This window comes from Pseudopipra pipra, chromosome 5, assembly GCF_036250125.1.
Source record: "Pseudopipra pipra isolate bDixPip1 chromosome 5, bDixPip1.hap1, whole genome shotgun sequence".
Classification (NCBI taxonomy): domain Eukaryota; kingdom Metazoa; phylum Chordata; class Aves; order Passeriformes; family Pipridae; genus Pseudopipra; species Pseudopipra pipra.
The window spans coordinates 73,802,669-73,818,880 of record NC_087553.1 but is presented as its reverse complement, the minus strand read 5'-3'; the positions used below and the strand labels follow the sequence as shown (position 1 = coordinate 73,818,880).

The 16,212-nt window shown below is 46.9% G+C and overlaps 1 protein-coding gene across 3 annotated transcripts in view; it reads right to left on the bottom strand.

Annotated features, from left to right (window-relative positions):
* Positions 1-16,212, bottom strand: part of EXOC4 (exocyst complex component 4) — a 304,134-nt gene that overhangs the window by 232,697 nt on the left and 55,225 nt on the right. For all 3 annotated transcript variants that reach the window (XM_064656590.1, XM_064656591.1, XM_064656592.1), the window contains exon 7: positions 13,010-13,187. In XM_064656590.1, coding sequence (XP_064512660.1) covers positions 13,010-13,187 — 178 coding nt within the window. The remainder of the gene's footprint in view (positions 1-13,009; positions 13,188-16,212) is intronic.

Sequence of the window (16,212 nt, the reverse complement as noted above, 5' to 3'; positions counted from 1 at the left end):
GGAAAAAAAAATGCTTCTCCACTTCCATTCCATCAGAGAGGGCTTCAGGGAATTGGGATTATAATGGTTTTTTCTCAATAAAAGGTACTGTTTTGTCTTTGGTTTAGGCTGCAAAAGCCACATGGCCGTTCCACAGACAGGAAAAAAAAATCTGAATTAATAAATTCCCCCTAAATTTAACAGCACTGCCCTACCCTGGATGTATTTGCTCACTGTCCTGCTCCTGTTTTCCAGCACTTTTCCCTTTAGCAGACACTGAGTTATAATTTTGAGGGAGCTGCAGCTGGGAGGTGTTAAAGGGATTCACATTCCTTTTCCCCCACCTTTCAAAATGAAGCCAAAAGCTCTCAGGATCAATATTGTGCATCCAGAAGAACAAGATCCCACAACAACCCCACACAGACCACGAGAAACTCTTGGAACTTGTGCAGGAGGCTCCTGCTAGAAAATCAATGAATATGGGAAACTTTAACTTGCTCTTTAAGGAAATTGGTCATTTTAGAGCTCCCAGCAAAACTAAATGTGAAAGAGAAGAATGTTCAACCAAACCAAACCTTCAGCCTTAAAAAAAAAAAAGCACTCCCAGAAAATGCAAGGCTGGGAATTCCCAGAGGGGAATGACAAGGTGACAACAAAGACCCTTCAAAAGGCAGCAACACATTTTGGTGACCTTGGAGATAAAGTCTCATAATCTCAGTCCCACCTGCACCTGCAGAATCCCCTTCCCTGGGGTGCCTGAGCTTGGGATTTTTTGCTGCAATGCTTTGCAGGGAATATCCAAACGTGTTTTGGTGGCCTGTGAGAGCAGGGAAATCACTGCTGGTGTCTGAGCACTGAACACACCGAGCCTGACACTGCAGAAATTCAGATTAACATCTGGGTAGTTCCCAGGAAACACAGGGAGAAGAGGCAGAATACGAAGCACAAGTGACAAAGAACATCGTTCAGGCTCAGCCTCTGAAGAATGTTAAACCAAAGGACATTATGTTGAAGGAATCACTGCTAAGGAAAGTGGGATTTGGGAATACAGGGATCAAATTCAACCTGCAGCCTCAGAGAATTTAAGGGAATCAGGCAGGTTGGGGCCAAGGGAAGAAATTCCTACAAATCACAGGTTCTGATCTCCATCTCCTCAGATGTGCTAAGAGGTCACAGAGCTGATCACAGGATCAGTCAGAGTTTGGGTTGGAGGGGATCTTAAAGATGACCCAGTTCCACCCTCCCTGCCATGCAGAGCCTTTGCTCATCCTCCCAAACACCTCGGAGATGGCAAGGCTGGAAAAATCACAAATTCATAGTTAAGAGAATCACAGTTCTGCTTCAACCAACGTGTGGACAAGTTGCTGGGGTGACAATCCTGCCTGGAGCCCCACGTGGAGTCGGTGATGGAATTCCCTCCCCTTCAACACCACTTCCCACCACAGAGCTGAATCAGAAAGATGCTCAAATTCACTCTGCAGTGGGATGTTTTTCAGGGCCTCAGCCTGTCCCCACACCAAAAGCAGGATCAAAAGCTGAGCGAGCACTGAAAAGTATTTTCCCAATGATTTTCACAAATATAAAAAATCCCATCCCCTGGAATCCTTGGGGTTTTTTTTTCAGTGTTCCTCTGAGTGGGAAGGCAAAAGTGCAGATCACCTGAAAAATAAGAGAGAAATATAAATCTCTCTTTTCTAAATACCCAAGGGCCTTGCAGTGCAGATCTCCTCAGAGCAAGGATCTGGAAATATTTTTCCACATCAGGACCAAGAAGGGGCTCTGAAGGAAAGTCACCTCTGATTTGAAGCAAATCATCACAAGAGCTTTGTGTGAGGAACAATTCCAAGGCATTTATCACCCTGGCAGGAAATGGGGCTGGGAAAAGCAGCTTTTCCAAGAGGGCACCAGGGATGTGACACCCTGATTAACCAGCAAGCACCAAATCACTGTAATAAAGTGACACCATCCTTTTATTGGGTCCCAGATAAATCCACTGCGTTATTTCAGTGTCCTTTGCCATTAAAAAGGGGATGATTTTGGATATTCTGCTCTGATTTATTTATTTACTGACCTGGGAGGTGGCACTGATTTGGATTATTCTCCCTGCCATGCTCAGAAACTTCCAGCTGCTTAAGCCCAGGAGAGAAAATTAATGACATGATCAACCTTTTTGCAATTGGAATGAAGCAGACAAAGAGTCCTGCTCGTGTTTTCAGCTTGGATATTGCACAAGGCCCAGGGCTCAGCCCTTGGAAAAAGGGAACAACCAGCCCATCCACCCAAACTCCTGCTCCAGGCCTTTTCCAGAGGAGCTTCAACACAGGAGGCTCAGCCATCAGCAAGGCCACAAAAACAGCTCCCTGTCTATTAAAAAAAAAATATATTAAAAGTTACACTAAATGTTATTTTTCTTGGAGGTTTACCCTTCTCTAAAATCACGTTATTATACTACAAAATTAGATCTGGGATTTTTAAAAGAATCTGAAGCAATTAGTTGTCCAATTCCCATTAGATTGCCAAGGGAGTTAAGATCCTAAATGCCTGTGGCTCTTTTGGAAAACCTCATCCATCACAGAACTCACAGGGTGGTTCACTAGAAACTACAGAAAAACAAGCACTTGAACAATTTATGAGTTATTTTTATAGCACTTCACAGCCAGTGTGACGTGGCAATAGTGGGCACCACCACCAAGTTTTCCACCAGAAAAGCTTTGGGAAACAACATTTCCCCCCACAGAAACCATGGTAAGAAGCCATCAGTGACCTTACACTGCTAATAATACTAAAAATATTCAAAATAAAAGGTAAAGCTCCAGTCAGTGAAAGCACCAGACCCCCCTCACTCAAACCACAGCCCCGGAGTGGAGCACAGGGAGATTTTTCCTTCTCCCCTCTCCCAGTGCTGCTCTTTGATGTTTATTTGTTTGTTTGTTTGTTGGGTTTTTTCCCCAGCAAATGCAAAGCAGGAGTCCAGCTTTTCCTCCTGGAAAGAATGAATTAACAACACAACACGTGCTGTTATTATTATTATTATTATTATTATTATTATTTTAACCAGTTTCCAGCTCACACCCTCGCCAACACTCACAACATTTCTTTGGCCTCTTCCAGCAAATAAAGAGCTTTTCAAGGCATTTAATTCCATACTAAGAGTAGAAGGACTGTATCCAGGCCCCATTTAATTACCTAATTCCCTCATGTCCCTCTTTTCTCAGGTGAAAAGGGGTTTCCATGGTTCCTACCGTGGCCACAGCTTTTCCAGTTGTTTGCTTAGAAGTATGTTGATCTTGGAATAAATCCTGCTGTTAGTTTTGCACAGATATTCTGTATTTTGATAGATATGGGTCTTTCCTGTTCTAGAATCATGGAATGGTTTGGGTTGGGTGGGATCTTAAAGGTCATCTGGTTCTAGGTAATCTTTTAAGATCCCTTCCAACCCAAACCATTTTGTGATTTTCTGATCAGTAAACCTTCTCCAAAGAGTCTAAAAGCATGGAAAACCAAGAAAAAAAATAAAGCCAGGTGAAACCAAATTTTGATTTTGGTTCAGATTTTTGAAATAAGTCTTTTTGGTCCATTTAAAAAAAAAAAGATGAAATCAGAACATTAAATAAAAATCAGAGTCTGCCCTCAATGGCACTTTTGAGGACATGGATGTTGGCACTTCCCACAAAGGAAGGGTGACAGAATAGAAGGATAAAATGTAATTCAGGTTTTCCAGTTCAGCCACCAGAACAGGGGGAAAAGCAGCTTCTCCCAGGTTTATTTCTGACAAATAAGCTGAGTTTTAAGTGTGTGTTAGATGTCCAAAAACACAGCCTTACAGTGCCATTCCCAGAAGGATTTGGGAGCCGAGGAGGGGTTGGTTGTTCCCAACAGAAATTGGGAGTTCATCATTCCCTTCAAAACACGCAGGCTCAGAGCTCTCCAGCCTCTCCCAGCCCAGAGATCACTGGGGAACCATCAGCCACTTGCTGCTGGTTTGTACACACACATTTCCACAATAAAGACAGAAGCAGAAACTGTGGGTTTTTGTAGCTGAATATTGAGGATAAAACCAGGTGAAAACCCAGCACAGCAAAAATTGCTTAAGCCAAAATATCAAAGTAATTAAGAAAAGAAAAAAAACACATCAAGGCTGATTATGTGCTGAAATACCTTCTCACTGTGCCCTGCCAGGTATGGACCTGCCCTCAAGAACCACAGTCCACCTCAAGTCCTCATCATCTATAACCAGTGTCCACATTATCTATAGAAACCCAATGATGTATTGACTCAAAAACCACCAAAAGAGGTTTGCAGGCTTCCTAAATAAAACCACGTCAAAAGGCAGCTGGTCAAGGCAACCATAAAAAAGGATAAAATAAAATATCAAAGCCTGCAGGCGAAGGTTGGAAAGGGGTTGGAGTAACTTGGGACAGTGGAAGGTGTCCCTGCCCATGGCAGGGGGTGGAACTGGATGATCTTGAAGGTCTGAAGGTCCCTTCCAACCCAAACCATCTTGTGATTCTATGAAAGAATTTTGGCAAATGCAATTCTGTAGTGTCCTACTTCACAAAGAATTGCTGAAAAAACCACACAGGCCTCCCCCCCACCCCCAAACAAAACAGGAGAATTCCTATCAGGGAAGAAACAGAGCTGGAAAACTTGAGGAAAAAAAGATTCTTCCTTTAGGGTTTTGTAAGTGTCACACCTGGCAAAGCCAAGGAGAGCACAGCACAGTAGCGGGGAGGCTTTTAAGGAAAACAGGTTCCAGACATTTCCCTTGGAGATCAGTGACTCTGGAACATTAGCAGGAATTTGCCTGCATGGATCCCTCCTGTTCTGCTGGAGAGGAGGAGTCCTGCAGGGAGGCCTTTTGGGGTTTGTGATGCTGGGAAGGGAACAGGTCACTGCTTTTAGAGGCACTTGCACAGGGGTGAGTGTGAATAAACTCAGCACATCAAAAGAGAGGAGGTTTTACAGGCCCATAAAACACGTCCACAAATGCTGATGAACTCCCTGTAGTGTCTCCTAATTCCAGCTGCCAGCAGGGATGAAGTGCAGTGGACACTGATGTAACCAGGGGGAAAAAAAAAGCACATCAAAAGCAAAGCCTTGGACACTGTCTCCCATGGGACACTCCTGGAAAAGGCTTGGCCAGGGGCACTCTGGGCTGGGTGAGGAACTGGCTGAGGGCCCAGAGTGGTGGGGATGGAGCTGCTTCCAGCTGGGATCCATCCCCAGGGGTGTCCCCAGGGATCAGTGCTGGGCCCAGTCCTGTTTAATATCTTTATTGATGATTTAGAGGAGGGGATGGAGGGAACCATCAGCACATTCCAGGTGACCCCAAGCTGGGGGAGTGTTGATGTGCTGGAAGGCAGGAGGGCTCTGCAGAGGGACCTGGCCAGGCTGGATCCAGGGGCTGATTGCAAGGGGCTGAGGTTCCCCAAGGCCAAGGGCCGGGTCCTGCCCTTTGGCCACAAGAAGCCCCTGCAGCTGCAGGCTGGGCCAGAGGGGCTGGAGAGCAGCCAGGCAGGAAGGGAGCTGGGAGTTGGGCTGGGCAGGGAGCTGAAGAGGAGCCCGAGTGTGGCCAGGGGGGCAAGAGGGCCAAGGGCTGCTGGGCTGGCTGAGGAAGAGTGTGGCAGCAGGAGCAGGGCAGGGCTTGTGCCCCTGGGCTGGGCGCTGGGGAGGCCACCCCTGGAGTGCTGTGTCCAGCTCTGGGCCCTGAGCTCAGGAAGGCCCTGGAGGGGCTGGAGCAGGGGCAGAGAAGAGCAGCGAGGCTGGGGAAGGGACTGGAGCCCAAGTGCTGGGAGGAGAGGCTGAGGGAGCTGGGGGGGCTCAGCCTGGAGAGGAGGAGGCTCAGGGGAGACCCCCTCACTCTCTGCAACTCCCTGCCAGGAGGGGGGAGCCAGGGGGGGGTTGGGCTCTTTTCCCAGGCAGGGATCAGCAAGACAAGAGGGCTCCGTCTTCAGCTGTGCCAGGGGAGGTTTAGGTTGGATATCAGGAAGAATTTCTTTGCAGAGAGGGTGCTCAGCCATTGGAATGGGCTGCCCAGAGAAGGGGGGGATTCTCTGTCCCTGGAGGTGTTTAAGGACAGACTGGATGTGGCATCAGTGCCATGGGCTGGGAACTGTGGAGGTCATGGATCAAGTGTTGGACTTGATGATCTCAGAGGTCCCTTCCAACCCAGCTGATTCTGGGATTCTATGACCAGGCTGACAAAACTGCTCAAGAACGCAGGGAAATGGTTAAAATAAAAGACCTGGCACATCTGCCGCCAAGTTTTCATTTCTTCTACATCATCCCATTATTGTCAGTTCCAAGAAGATGAAAACTAAAAAGTACAGGCTGGGAATTCCACGCTCTTTCCTTCCACTATCAATATTCCTGCTGGCAATTTCCAACACAGGAACACATCAGGTGTGGTGGGCACTTCACATCCTCCTTTGCCCTCTCTCTTCCAGCTTGAGAAAGAAAGGGAATGGGAATCATTGGGGAAACAAGCTGGAAAAAATTCTGTTCTCTCAACTTGTATCAATGAAGAAATTGTCTTAATTAAAAGGTTGTATCTCAAGTTGCATCAGTTTGATGATGGCCCAGGGTTCACGAGGCACAGGTTTCATGCCATGTGCCCAATATCAAAGCAGGGAACTCTGATTCCATTCCCAACCTTTTCCTTGGTGGGACCTCTCCCAGCCTAACACCCAGCAGGGCTGACTTCTTTCACAACTACACTTTTATTCATTATATTTATTTCTTTCATTCCTCGACAGCTTTTGGAAATCACCTCCCTTCCTAGAATTTGGGCCCCTTATTCAGCACCATCCGCAGAGAGTTTTTAACTCCCGTGGATTTTACTCCTTAAATATTTAGGCAGAAATTCCAAAACCCTTTAAAACTGCAACTTTCTAACCATGCTCAGCTATTAAAAGGAAAATCCATCTGAAGTGAAGAGCCCTTCAAATACAGAGCAGCTCGATGCTCTACAGCAGGGACAGAAGAAGATGAATGTTTTCCTCGCTCATAAACCTCCAAATATTTCATTCAATGAGTTAATGTTTTTTAAAAATCTCCCAAAATCTCACTTGGGCTGCACAAGTGGCTGTGCACTGTTCAAACAGCTCATTTTTATTCAGGGCTTTATTTCTTTGAAGTTCAGTGTAAATGTTGGTGTTTATGAAGCTCGTTGGATCAACAGCTCCAGGAGAGGAAAAAAAACTCTGGGAACAGAAGCTGTTACTGCAGCAGCAGTGGAGAAAACTTCTGCTCTGTCACCCTGTTAATATAATGTAATATATAATCCAGCACAGTTCAGTTAACAAGGCCCTTTCCTGGGAAAGACAATAATCCAATGCTTGGAGCCAGCTCAGCTCTGGACCTTGTCCAGGCACCTGTTCCCAAAGCAATTCAGTTGGTTTTAAACACAGAATTATCCAGTTAAAGAGAAAACAGATCGATTTGGGGCACTTCTCCTTCGTATTCTTTGTTCTAAAAGGACATTTAAAAGGACATAGCCACTGCTATCCCATTTTATGCCCTTCCAGCTGTAAAATATATCCCCACACCATGAAATCTCTCTCTGCTTCCTGAAATGCTTTTTATTGAGGTGAATTCCACCATCCCAAATTTCAAGTGGAGCTTAAGAAAGCCACCAATTTATTTTCTGGAAAAAATAAAGAAGACTCCCATTATCAGGTAAATTGGAGCATATCTGTAAAACATCTGAACAGAGAGGGGAGGTGGGACACACTGCACACCTTCTTGGCAAGGCTAAAACTTGAAGAAACACCTTCCTGCAAAACCAGCTTGTGCCTTCCCAAATTAACAAAGATGATGCTCCTCCTGGACTATAAATTTCCACAAAAATTATTCTGCTCTTAGTACACATTTGCAAAAAAACCTTTTTAATACCAGGCTGGATTTATTCGTTCACACTCCGAGCTCACTTCAAATAACAGGGGGGGATAAAAGAGTGTCAAGTGGCCTCCTCTAATTATTGAAATTCCATGTTGAAACAGCAGCATTGGGAGGAGTGGAAGGTTCTCTCTGCCCTGCAAGAGATTGAGTAAAACTGTGTTCTTTTAAAAGCTGCAGACTTTTAGGACCAACATCCTCTCAGCTCATGGAGATGAGCATTAATGAGACACACCAGTCAGGAGTCCAAGGGCATCAGTTCCACACACTTGAGGACCACTTAAAAAGAACCAGGAGGACTGTCAGGCCCCTTATTTTGAGGACAACCATTAAATTCCCAAGAAGAGACTTTCTGAAAAAAACAACACTGCTTCAGGTTCAAAACATTACCCTGTGAACTTCCCAAATGCAACAGCAATTTCAGATATTGCTCTGACATTTCCAGCAGGATTTATGGCACGTTAACAGCCCTCATGCAAGAAGCTGATTTGACTTTCTAACTATTAACTGTGTCACAGACACAGCCTTTAAATGCAAAGGTTCAGACTCTGCTGAGCCACCCAGGGCAAAAAGCAGTTGGGTTTTCCATGAGCACCTTGAGGTGCAGCTCCGTGGAGCGGGATGATGGGAGCTGCAGCTGCCAGGATAAACCCTTCCCTTTTCCATGGTGCATTCCCTCACTCATTCCTGTGCCAGCCCTGCCACAGCTCAGGGACCTGAGCAGGCAGCAAACCCAGCCAGCAGCAAAGTCTTGGCCAAATCAACTCCCTCCAATTAGATTCCTGTCAGGAGAACGAGCAGCGCTGCCAGAGCAAGGAAAACATCCTGGGCTGTGGAAAAGGAAGGAATGGGATGACAGCACAGCTGGCTGGGATGTGTTGGCACGGAGCTCAAACCTCTGCACATCTTTTCCACTGAGTAACCTGCTGAACATCAGCACCTTTTCCCTGTGTGCCAAAGGGATCCAACAGTTTAGGCCATTAATTCACTTAAAAGCCATGGAGTGACTCAGGTTGCAGCAGCACAGCCCTGAAATCCATCTCCAGGTCCTCCACAGGACTCCTGGACAAGTGGGATGCAGCAAGGACAATTTAAGAGCAGCTTTTCTGCAGGATCACTCCCACTGCTGATCACCAGATCTGGCTGTGAGCTCCAGGATGATCCCATCTCCCTCCCTCCAATGCCATTCCTCTTTATAGGGAAGGATTTAAGGGTGGTGGAGCATCACAGGGTAACTAAGAGAGGCTTCTCAATCAAGTGTCTGATCCCTTCAGCTCTGCAGCAGCACGACAGGAGTGTGTGGGCACAGAGGAGGCTTCAAGTTCCTCGTGCTCCAGTTTCCTTATGGTTTCAGCAATGTTTAGGCTGCTAAATGACACCATTTTTGGAAAACACCCGAAGGCATTAGACAGAAACACCCCCCAAAAAAGGAAAGCATTAGTTGTGAGAGTCTCCTCAGCAGACAGATCACCAGAGCCTGCTAAAATAAATGTCCTAAGCCTACATGTGATTTTCCCTCTCTTCTGCAGGAGCAAGAAAACAGATAAAACTGAGAATCATCCACTACAGATTCCAGCACCACAGAAAGAGGAAGATCTCTTCCTCTGGAGGCAAAGAGCTCCAGCCTGAGCTGGTTACGGGACCACACGGAGCTGTCTCGAGTGGTTCCTCCAGGAGCAGGGGAATGCACTGAGATAAAAGACTGTCAGGGTAATCACCCTGTCACCAGAAGGGTGACACTCCTGAAGAAGCTGAATGATCTCTGGTGTTATTGAGCAGGGACAGAGGCAACAATCCCATCAAGGTATCAAAAGACGGCGCTGAGAAGCGACGGATGAAGCGTCAGAAGATCTGGCCCTGACTAAGAAAGTAAAATGACACAAAACTGTGCTGGACCCAAAACCTTCTGGTTTCTCCCCAAGCACGTAGAGCACTGAGCCTGTCCCATCGTTTGGGCTGGGAAAATGATGGAATCAAGGAATGGTTTGGGTTGGAGGGACCTTAAGGATCATCCAGTGACACCCCCTGCTATGGGCAGGGACACCTTCCACCATCCCAGGTTGCTCCAAGCCCTGTCCAGCCTGGCCTTGGACACTCCCAGGGATCCAGGGGCAGCCACAACTTCTCTGGACAACCTGGGCCAGGCCCTCATCATCCTCCCAGCCAGGAATTCCTTCCCAATATCCCATCTACCCTGCCCTCTGGCACTGCGAAGCCATTCCCTGTGTCCTGTCCCTCCATCCCTTGTTCCAAGTCCCTCTCCAGCTCTCCTGGAGCCCCTTTAGGCACTGGAAGGTCTCCTTGGAGCCTTCTCTTCTCCAGGGGAACATTCCCAGCTCTCCCAGCCTGGCTCCATAGGAAAAGTGGTCCAGCCCTTGGAGCAGCTCCAGGACCTCACTCCAGCAGGTCTGTGATCTGTAGGACACATCACAGACACTGAACTGCACCAGAAAACCCCAGAATTCCCTCCCTGCATTATCCTGACACAACTATTCCCATCATTCCACGGCTGCAGGAACAGGGCTCAGCTCTCCCAGCCCAGCACTGGCTCCTGCAGTAATTAGGGAGCTCAGAAGGCTGTTCCTCCCACTCCTACACTGCAGAGCTCCGTTACCTCCCCACACAAAGCACCAAGTCCAAATTTAAACACGTTTCACCCCTGTCCTGTTGGTGCAGCAGCAGCAGCACCACGAGCTCCGCTGGCTCTGGCACAAGGAAACAACTCCAAATTGTGTTTTCCTGCCCTAATATTTTGACAAACTGCTTTTTTTGTTTGTTTGTTTGTTTTCTACCGCTCCAGCACCCGGCTCTAAAAGGTCACTCTGTCTTCTGTATTCTTCCATTCTCAGAGAAGGTCAAAAATATTGAATATCTGCATGTTCTGTGCCTAAACGTTGCTCAACACCGAGCCACCTCTGACCCCACACGCGGTGCTCGGTGCAGTTTTTTAGGGAGCTTTCAGAAATCCAGCCACAAAAACAAGCTGAAAACAACTCATTTCCCACAGGAGACAATTTGCAGCCCACCACGAGCTCACCTTATTTAGGGCAGAGCTGGAGAGATAACCTTGCTCTAATGTACTTCACACGCAGAGACGAACAATGTGCACGTACAGGACATTATCCAGGTGAGCTGCAGCCATGGGAGATTGTTCTGATGGAATGACTGAATTGCATTCACCAGGATCTGAAGGAACTGCATCCCTTTCCCTGAAGCACTTTGCCACTTCCCCCCCCAGATTTTCAGCAGGAAGATTTAAATAAACACTTTTAAAGCTGAGTTTTCTGCTCCCCCTGCTGCAAAGGTAAGATTCCCCCTCTTTCTGAAAATTATCCTTATTCAGAAAAGCAGGATAGAAATAATTCAGGCTTTGGGATCAAAGGTTTTCTTACACTGTAAAGGACAAATATTTTAAGTCACTCCAAGGGAACTAATGCACAAACACCCACAAGATTGTGAACAAAGAAATGCAACGTTTCCTCCTTTCCACGTCAGTCAGTGCTCATCTCTTACCCTAAACCAGCAAGAGATTATGGATCTTAAAGTGCTGCTTTTAAGCATTGTAAAAGCTCTTTTGGAAGCTTTCCTGCCTCCCTCTGACACCCAGTATCAATGAAACCTTTACAAGTGGGTGGTTGCATTTTTCTTGGCACGCCTTTCACAGAAAGCTTGGTCAAATGTTGCCCCCCCAGCACAGAAAGCACTTTTCACTCCCTAAATGCTCACACCTCCACGTGCTTCTGTGTTCAGGTTCCATCATCCCTGGTTTTGGGATAGCCAGGATAAACTGCTCCAAATTCACCCCCCAAACTCCCCCAGAGAAGGGGAATATCCAGCCTTGGTGTTCTGCTACGCCGGAGGGAAAATCTCGGGAGGGTTTTTACTCCCGAGGCTTTGTCCTCTCTGGAGCAAAGTCTGCAGAACTCAGGGCTCTTAAACCTCCTGGATCACAGGTGAGGGCTGGAGGTCTCCAGTGCCAAAGCCACTCCTCATGTCTTTAAGGTTAATTGTGCCCTTTAACAGGGCCAGACACTTCAATTCTGTGACACCCTTTTGTTTAGAAACCCCTCAGGAACCTCTGGCTGCACATCCCCAACCAAACTTTTGCAAAACCAGCATTGAAAGAAGGTGAAACTTTGTGTCATGGAGAAAACAGCTGGAGGTTTATTTAATAACAGTTCCTCTAGAAAGACAAATAATTGGGGTAAGGAGCCACTGGAGGTGATCAAAGGCCCAAACCTTACATTTAGCAGGTTCAAGAGGTATTAAATTCACACCATGCACAGAGCTGGGTATTTGGGTAAGCAAAAAAACCCCTCCATCGCTGCACAATCAAACAAACCTGCAGAGCAACAGCTAAATAACAGCCCTGCAATGAAAATTCCTGTTAGGAGAGGAGGCAGAGAGCACTTTCCATCAACAGCCCAGCGGTGGAATGACCACCATAAATCTTGCCAGGCTCATTTCCTTGACCTCCTCTCTCAAACCCCAGGTGAGGCTCTACATCTGTCCACTGTATATAAAGGCAATTCCCAAATAAATAAAGGAGGAAATATAATATTCATGTGTGAGCCTCCCAGCAAGAAGGAGAGAACAGCAGGAAGGCACTGAGAGGTGAGAGCTCTGAGAGAGCCTCACACACTGAGGTGAAAGGCACAGTCCCAGAATAAAGCCCGAGCAAGGCACAGCTTTAGTCTCTCAGAGTCAAGAGTAAGAATCAAATAAGAATTTCCTGAAAACAAGTGTCTCAGCTGCCTGAAGCCCAGCCACAGTGACAGGAGAAGACAAGCCATTAGAGCTGTGACACCTCATAAGACAGCGATGACACGGTAACAACAGAACAAAAATGTCACTGTTTGAAAGCTGCTGATAAATCACTGGGTAGGCAAAAGGAATCAAACCTTTCCAGACACCAGAAGGATGAACCCACAGAATTATTTTTTTTAATTTTTTTTTGCTGATATTTAAGCTCTCTCTGGAGTTTCACAGTCTGTTATAAACGTGGCCACTTCCCAAAAACCGAGACAAACCCCAGCACTGCTGTCTCCTGAGCACGACAGGTGCTCACACCGGTATTTTTGGTTCTAAAAGCTGTTGTAAAAGCTGAAAAGGCGCCCACCTGGAGGACTCTTACCTGCAGGACATCCTGGATCTTCACCCACACGTCAACCATGTCGTAGAGCTTGATGTCCCCATCGTGCTGGCTGCAGGGAGAGGCCACTGTCTGCTGGAGGTGCCCCAGGACCACCGAGTGCGCGGCGGCCACCGCGTTGAACTTGTCGAAGAGGAGCTCCAGCAGCTCCAGCAGCAACCTGGGAACCATCAAAACAACCTCTGCTCAGCTTTCACAAGGCTCCACGGGCACAAACAGTCACCCAGCACAACAGAGCAGTGGGAAGGAGACAGAAGAGTGTCCTTCACGTGTCCTGTTTGGTGACAGATGCTGAGAGGTCACCCGGCTTCAAACCCTCTCTGTGGGTTCTAATTTCAGCTCAGGTTTGGGACATAAATAGTCCTGAGGATCTTTCTCCTCACTCCCTCCTCTATATCAGCACTGAAGTGTCCTACTTGGGGCTACAAGGAAGACAGAACCATTAGTAACTCCAGAGTAACTCCAGAGTAACACCACATTAGAGATTATTGTATGACCCCAGACAGGGCTGCACACAGGGAGGGAGACAACCTGCTCTTCCCTCAGCTGAAAACAACAGTCTTGAGGCAATAAAAGTAGACTTACCCACACAAACAGAACACAAGAAATTGATTTTGAACTATTAAATTAATATGGCAGCTTTTAAACATTGCAAAATATCAGAAACCTAAAATATCAAGTCTCCTCATCTGTGTCAGTCAGTACGATTTTACTACTGTATTTACTACAGTGATAATCTCATCTCAATGTCCTACATTTTACCTGCTCCTATGGCTTCCTTACTGCCCAATTACTGCAATTAATGAACCTCAGCAGAGCCCTAAATAGTTTGTGATAAGGCAGTGACATCACATTTTGACTATTCGAGAACAGGAAAATTGTGATCGAGTTCACCGGCGTTTAATGAGCAACTCAAGGAGACACATAACCCCAACAAAACGTGGAGATAACACTTCCCAAATCCATATGTTAGGCACTCCCAGCTCTGACAGACAGGCTCCATCACATTTTTCCCTGCAGCAGCTCTGGAGTCCCCACATGCTCGCTGTGTGTGCCCGGCAGGGGCTGCGATTCCCGGAGCAGGAAACGAGAAATCCGGGAAAAACCGGAGCTGGTCCCGCTCCTTCACCACCACACTTCAGTCTTCATGGAATTATAGAACCATGGAATGGTTTGGGTTGGGAGGGACCTTAAGGATCATCCAGTTCCAACCCTGGCACCTCCCACTAGCCCAGGTTGCTCCAAACACTGGCCTTGGACACTTCCAGGGATCCAGGGGCAGCCACAGCTTCTCTGGACAACCTGGGCCAGGGCCTCCTCACCCTCCCAACCAGGAATTCCTTCCCAATATCCCATCTAGTCCTGCCCTCTGGCACTGGAAAGCCATTCCCTGTGTCCTGTCCCTCCATCCCTTGTCCCAAATCCCTCTCCAGCTCTCCTGGAGCTCCTGAGGCCCTGCAAGGGGCTCTCAGCTCTCCCTGGCACCTTCTCCAGGTGAACACTCCCAGCTCTCCTGGCCTGTATCCATAGGAAAAGTGGTCCAGTCCTCTTAACTAACTTGTGGCCTTCCTTGATTCAATAAGATTCAACAAAGAGCCACTGGAACTAGGACACATTTAAATAAAAACCAAACAACTGGTGTTTGTGCTGAGTTTCTTCGTAGTTTAAGAAGAAGCAACAAAAGCCTCAACAGCCTTGGCTGAAATGGCACCAAGGAACATTATGGGAGCAAATGAATTATCTACCTCTGGGAAAATTTATCACCCCAAGCCCAACTTCTACCAACATCCCATTACAAACAAGAGCTGAGTTATTTCTCCACCTCCCCAGGAAAGGACAGTTTGGCAGAGCAGAACCAGCTGGAGAGTCGGACAAATTCATTTTTACTGTCCCTGGGTGAGCCTGACCTCATGCTGTCAACCTGTTTAAAGAGCCACTATTATCAACTTGTTTATTAAGTCATTCCTAAAATAATACTATACTGAACAGAAGGATTTATTTTTAAATTCCAGGGTGTCCCTGTTGCTGTGTTACAGACTGACAGAGAGGAATTCCCCCAGGTCACACTCTCGGTGTAACCACCCTCCCTTTACATTTTCCATTTTATCCAACACTGTATTTCCACATTTTCCCTGTTTTCAGATTAGCCAGCCCCTCTTCTCTTCTTGCCCTCCAACAGTGCTATAAATCTGTCAGGTCATTTTTGAGACAAGGTGACCCTGGAGGGACACGGGTAGACCAAACCCATCCCGGAACGTGGCCCACATTTTATGCAGATGGGGTTGGAGCTCCGAGTGACCTGAGCTGAGCAGGGACAGGCAGTGACAGGAGCCTGGCTCAGGCAATTTGTCACAGCCAGCCTGTGACCCCTGAGCTGAGGAGAGGGGGGAAATATGTGGAGAGACAGAGACACACATCCCTGGAAGCAACTTCCATAGTCCGGGGAATAACGGGAATGAGCTGATGCAGAGTGACTGCTGCCACCTCAGAGGGGTCACTGGTGACAACTCAGGCATTGCAGCAGCAGTAATGTCCTCTGCCTGCTCAGGGTGGTGGCATGGACATAATTCCTGGAGTTATTTTAAAGCTTTGAGACGAGGTCAAAAGTCACAAGTATATTATGAACACGTAGGGAAAAGCACAAGAAATCCAAGTGACAGGATTTAGGAGCAAAATTGTCCATACACCATCCCCTCTCGGGCTGGAATTTTAATGTGTCCTTACCAAAATGTCCACAAATCTGTCCCTCAAGTAGGTGTGCATCCAGATTACTATTAGTATTATTAGTATTGGTATTATTATTCTATAGCCACATCTTCCAAAATCCAGGAGAGACCCAGAGGTTCCTGCAGCAGTCTGACTATGGCTCTGTGACTTTGTCTTCCACCCAAGATCCACGTTTCTAAACAGGAAGGTGTGACACATGCCTTAAAGAACCACTAACTGAGGATAAGGCAGTGGCAATTCCTATATTTAAGCCCTTTTCCATAAATTTGTTCCAAGCAAAGAGACCTAAAAATGCCAGAGAATTTACCCAGCCTTTAAAATGGTCCATTTTAATTAAAGCTGAGATCAGCTGGGTGAGAGTGTAGTTTCCAAAGTTATCTTCTACCAGGGACAAGGAACAACTTAGAACCTGTTGCTGCCCCTTCTCAGGTTTTACTTCCTTTGTATCATTCCCATCT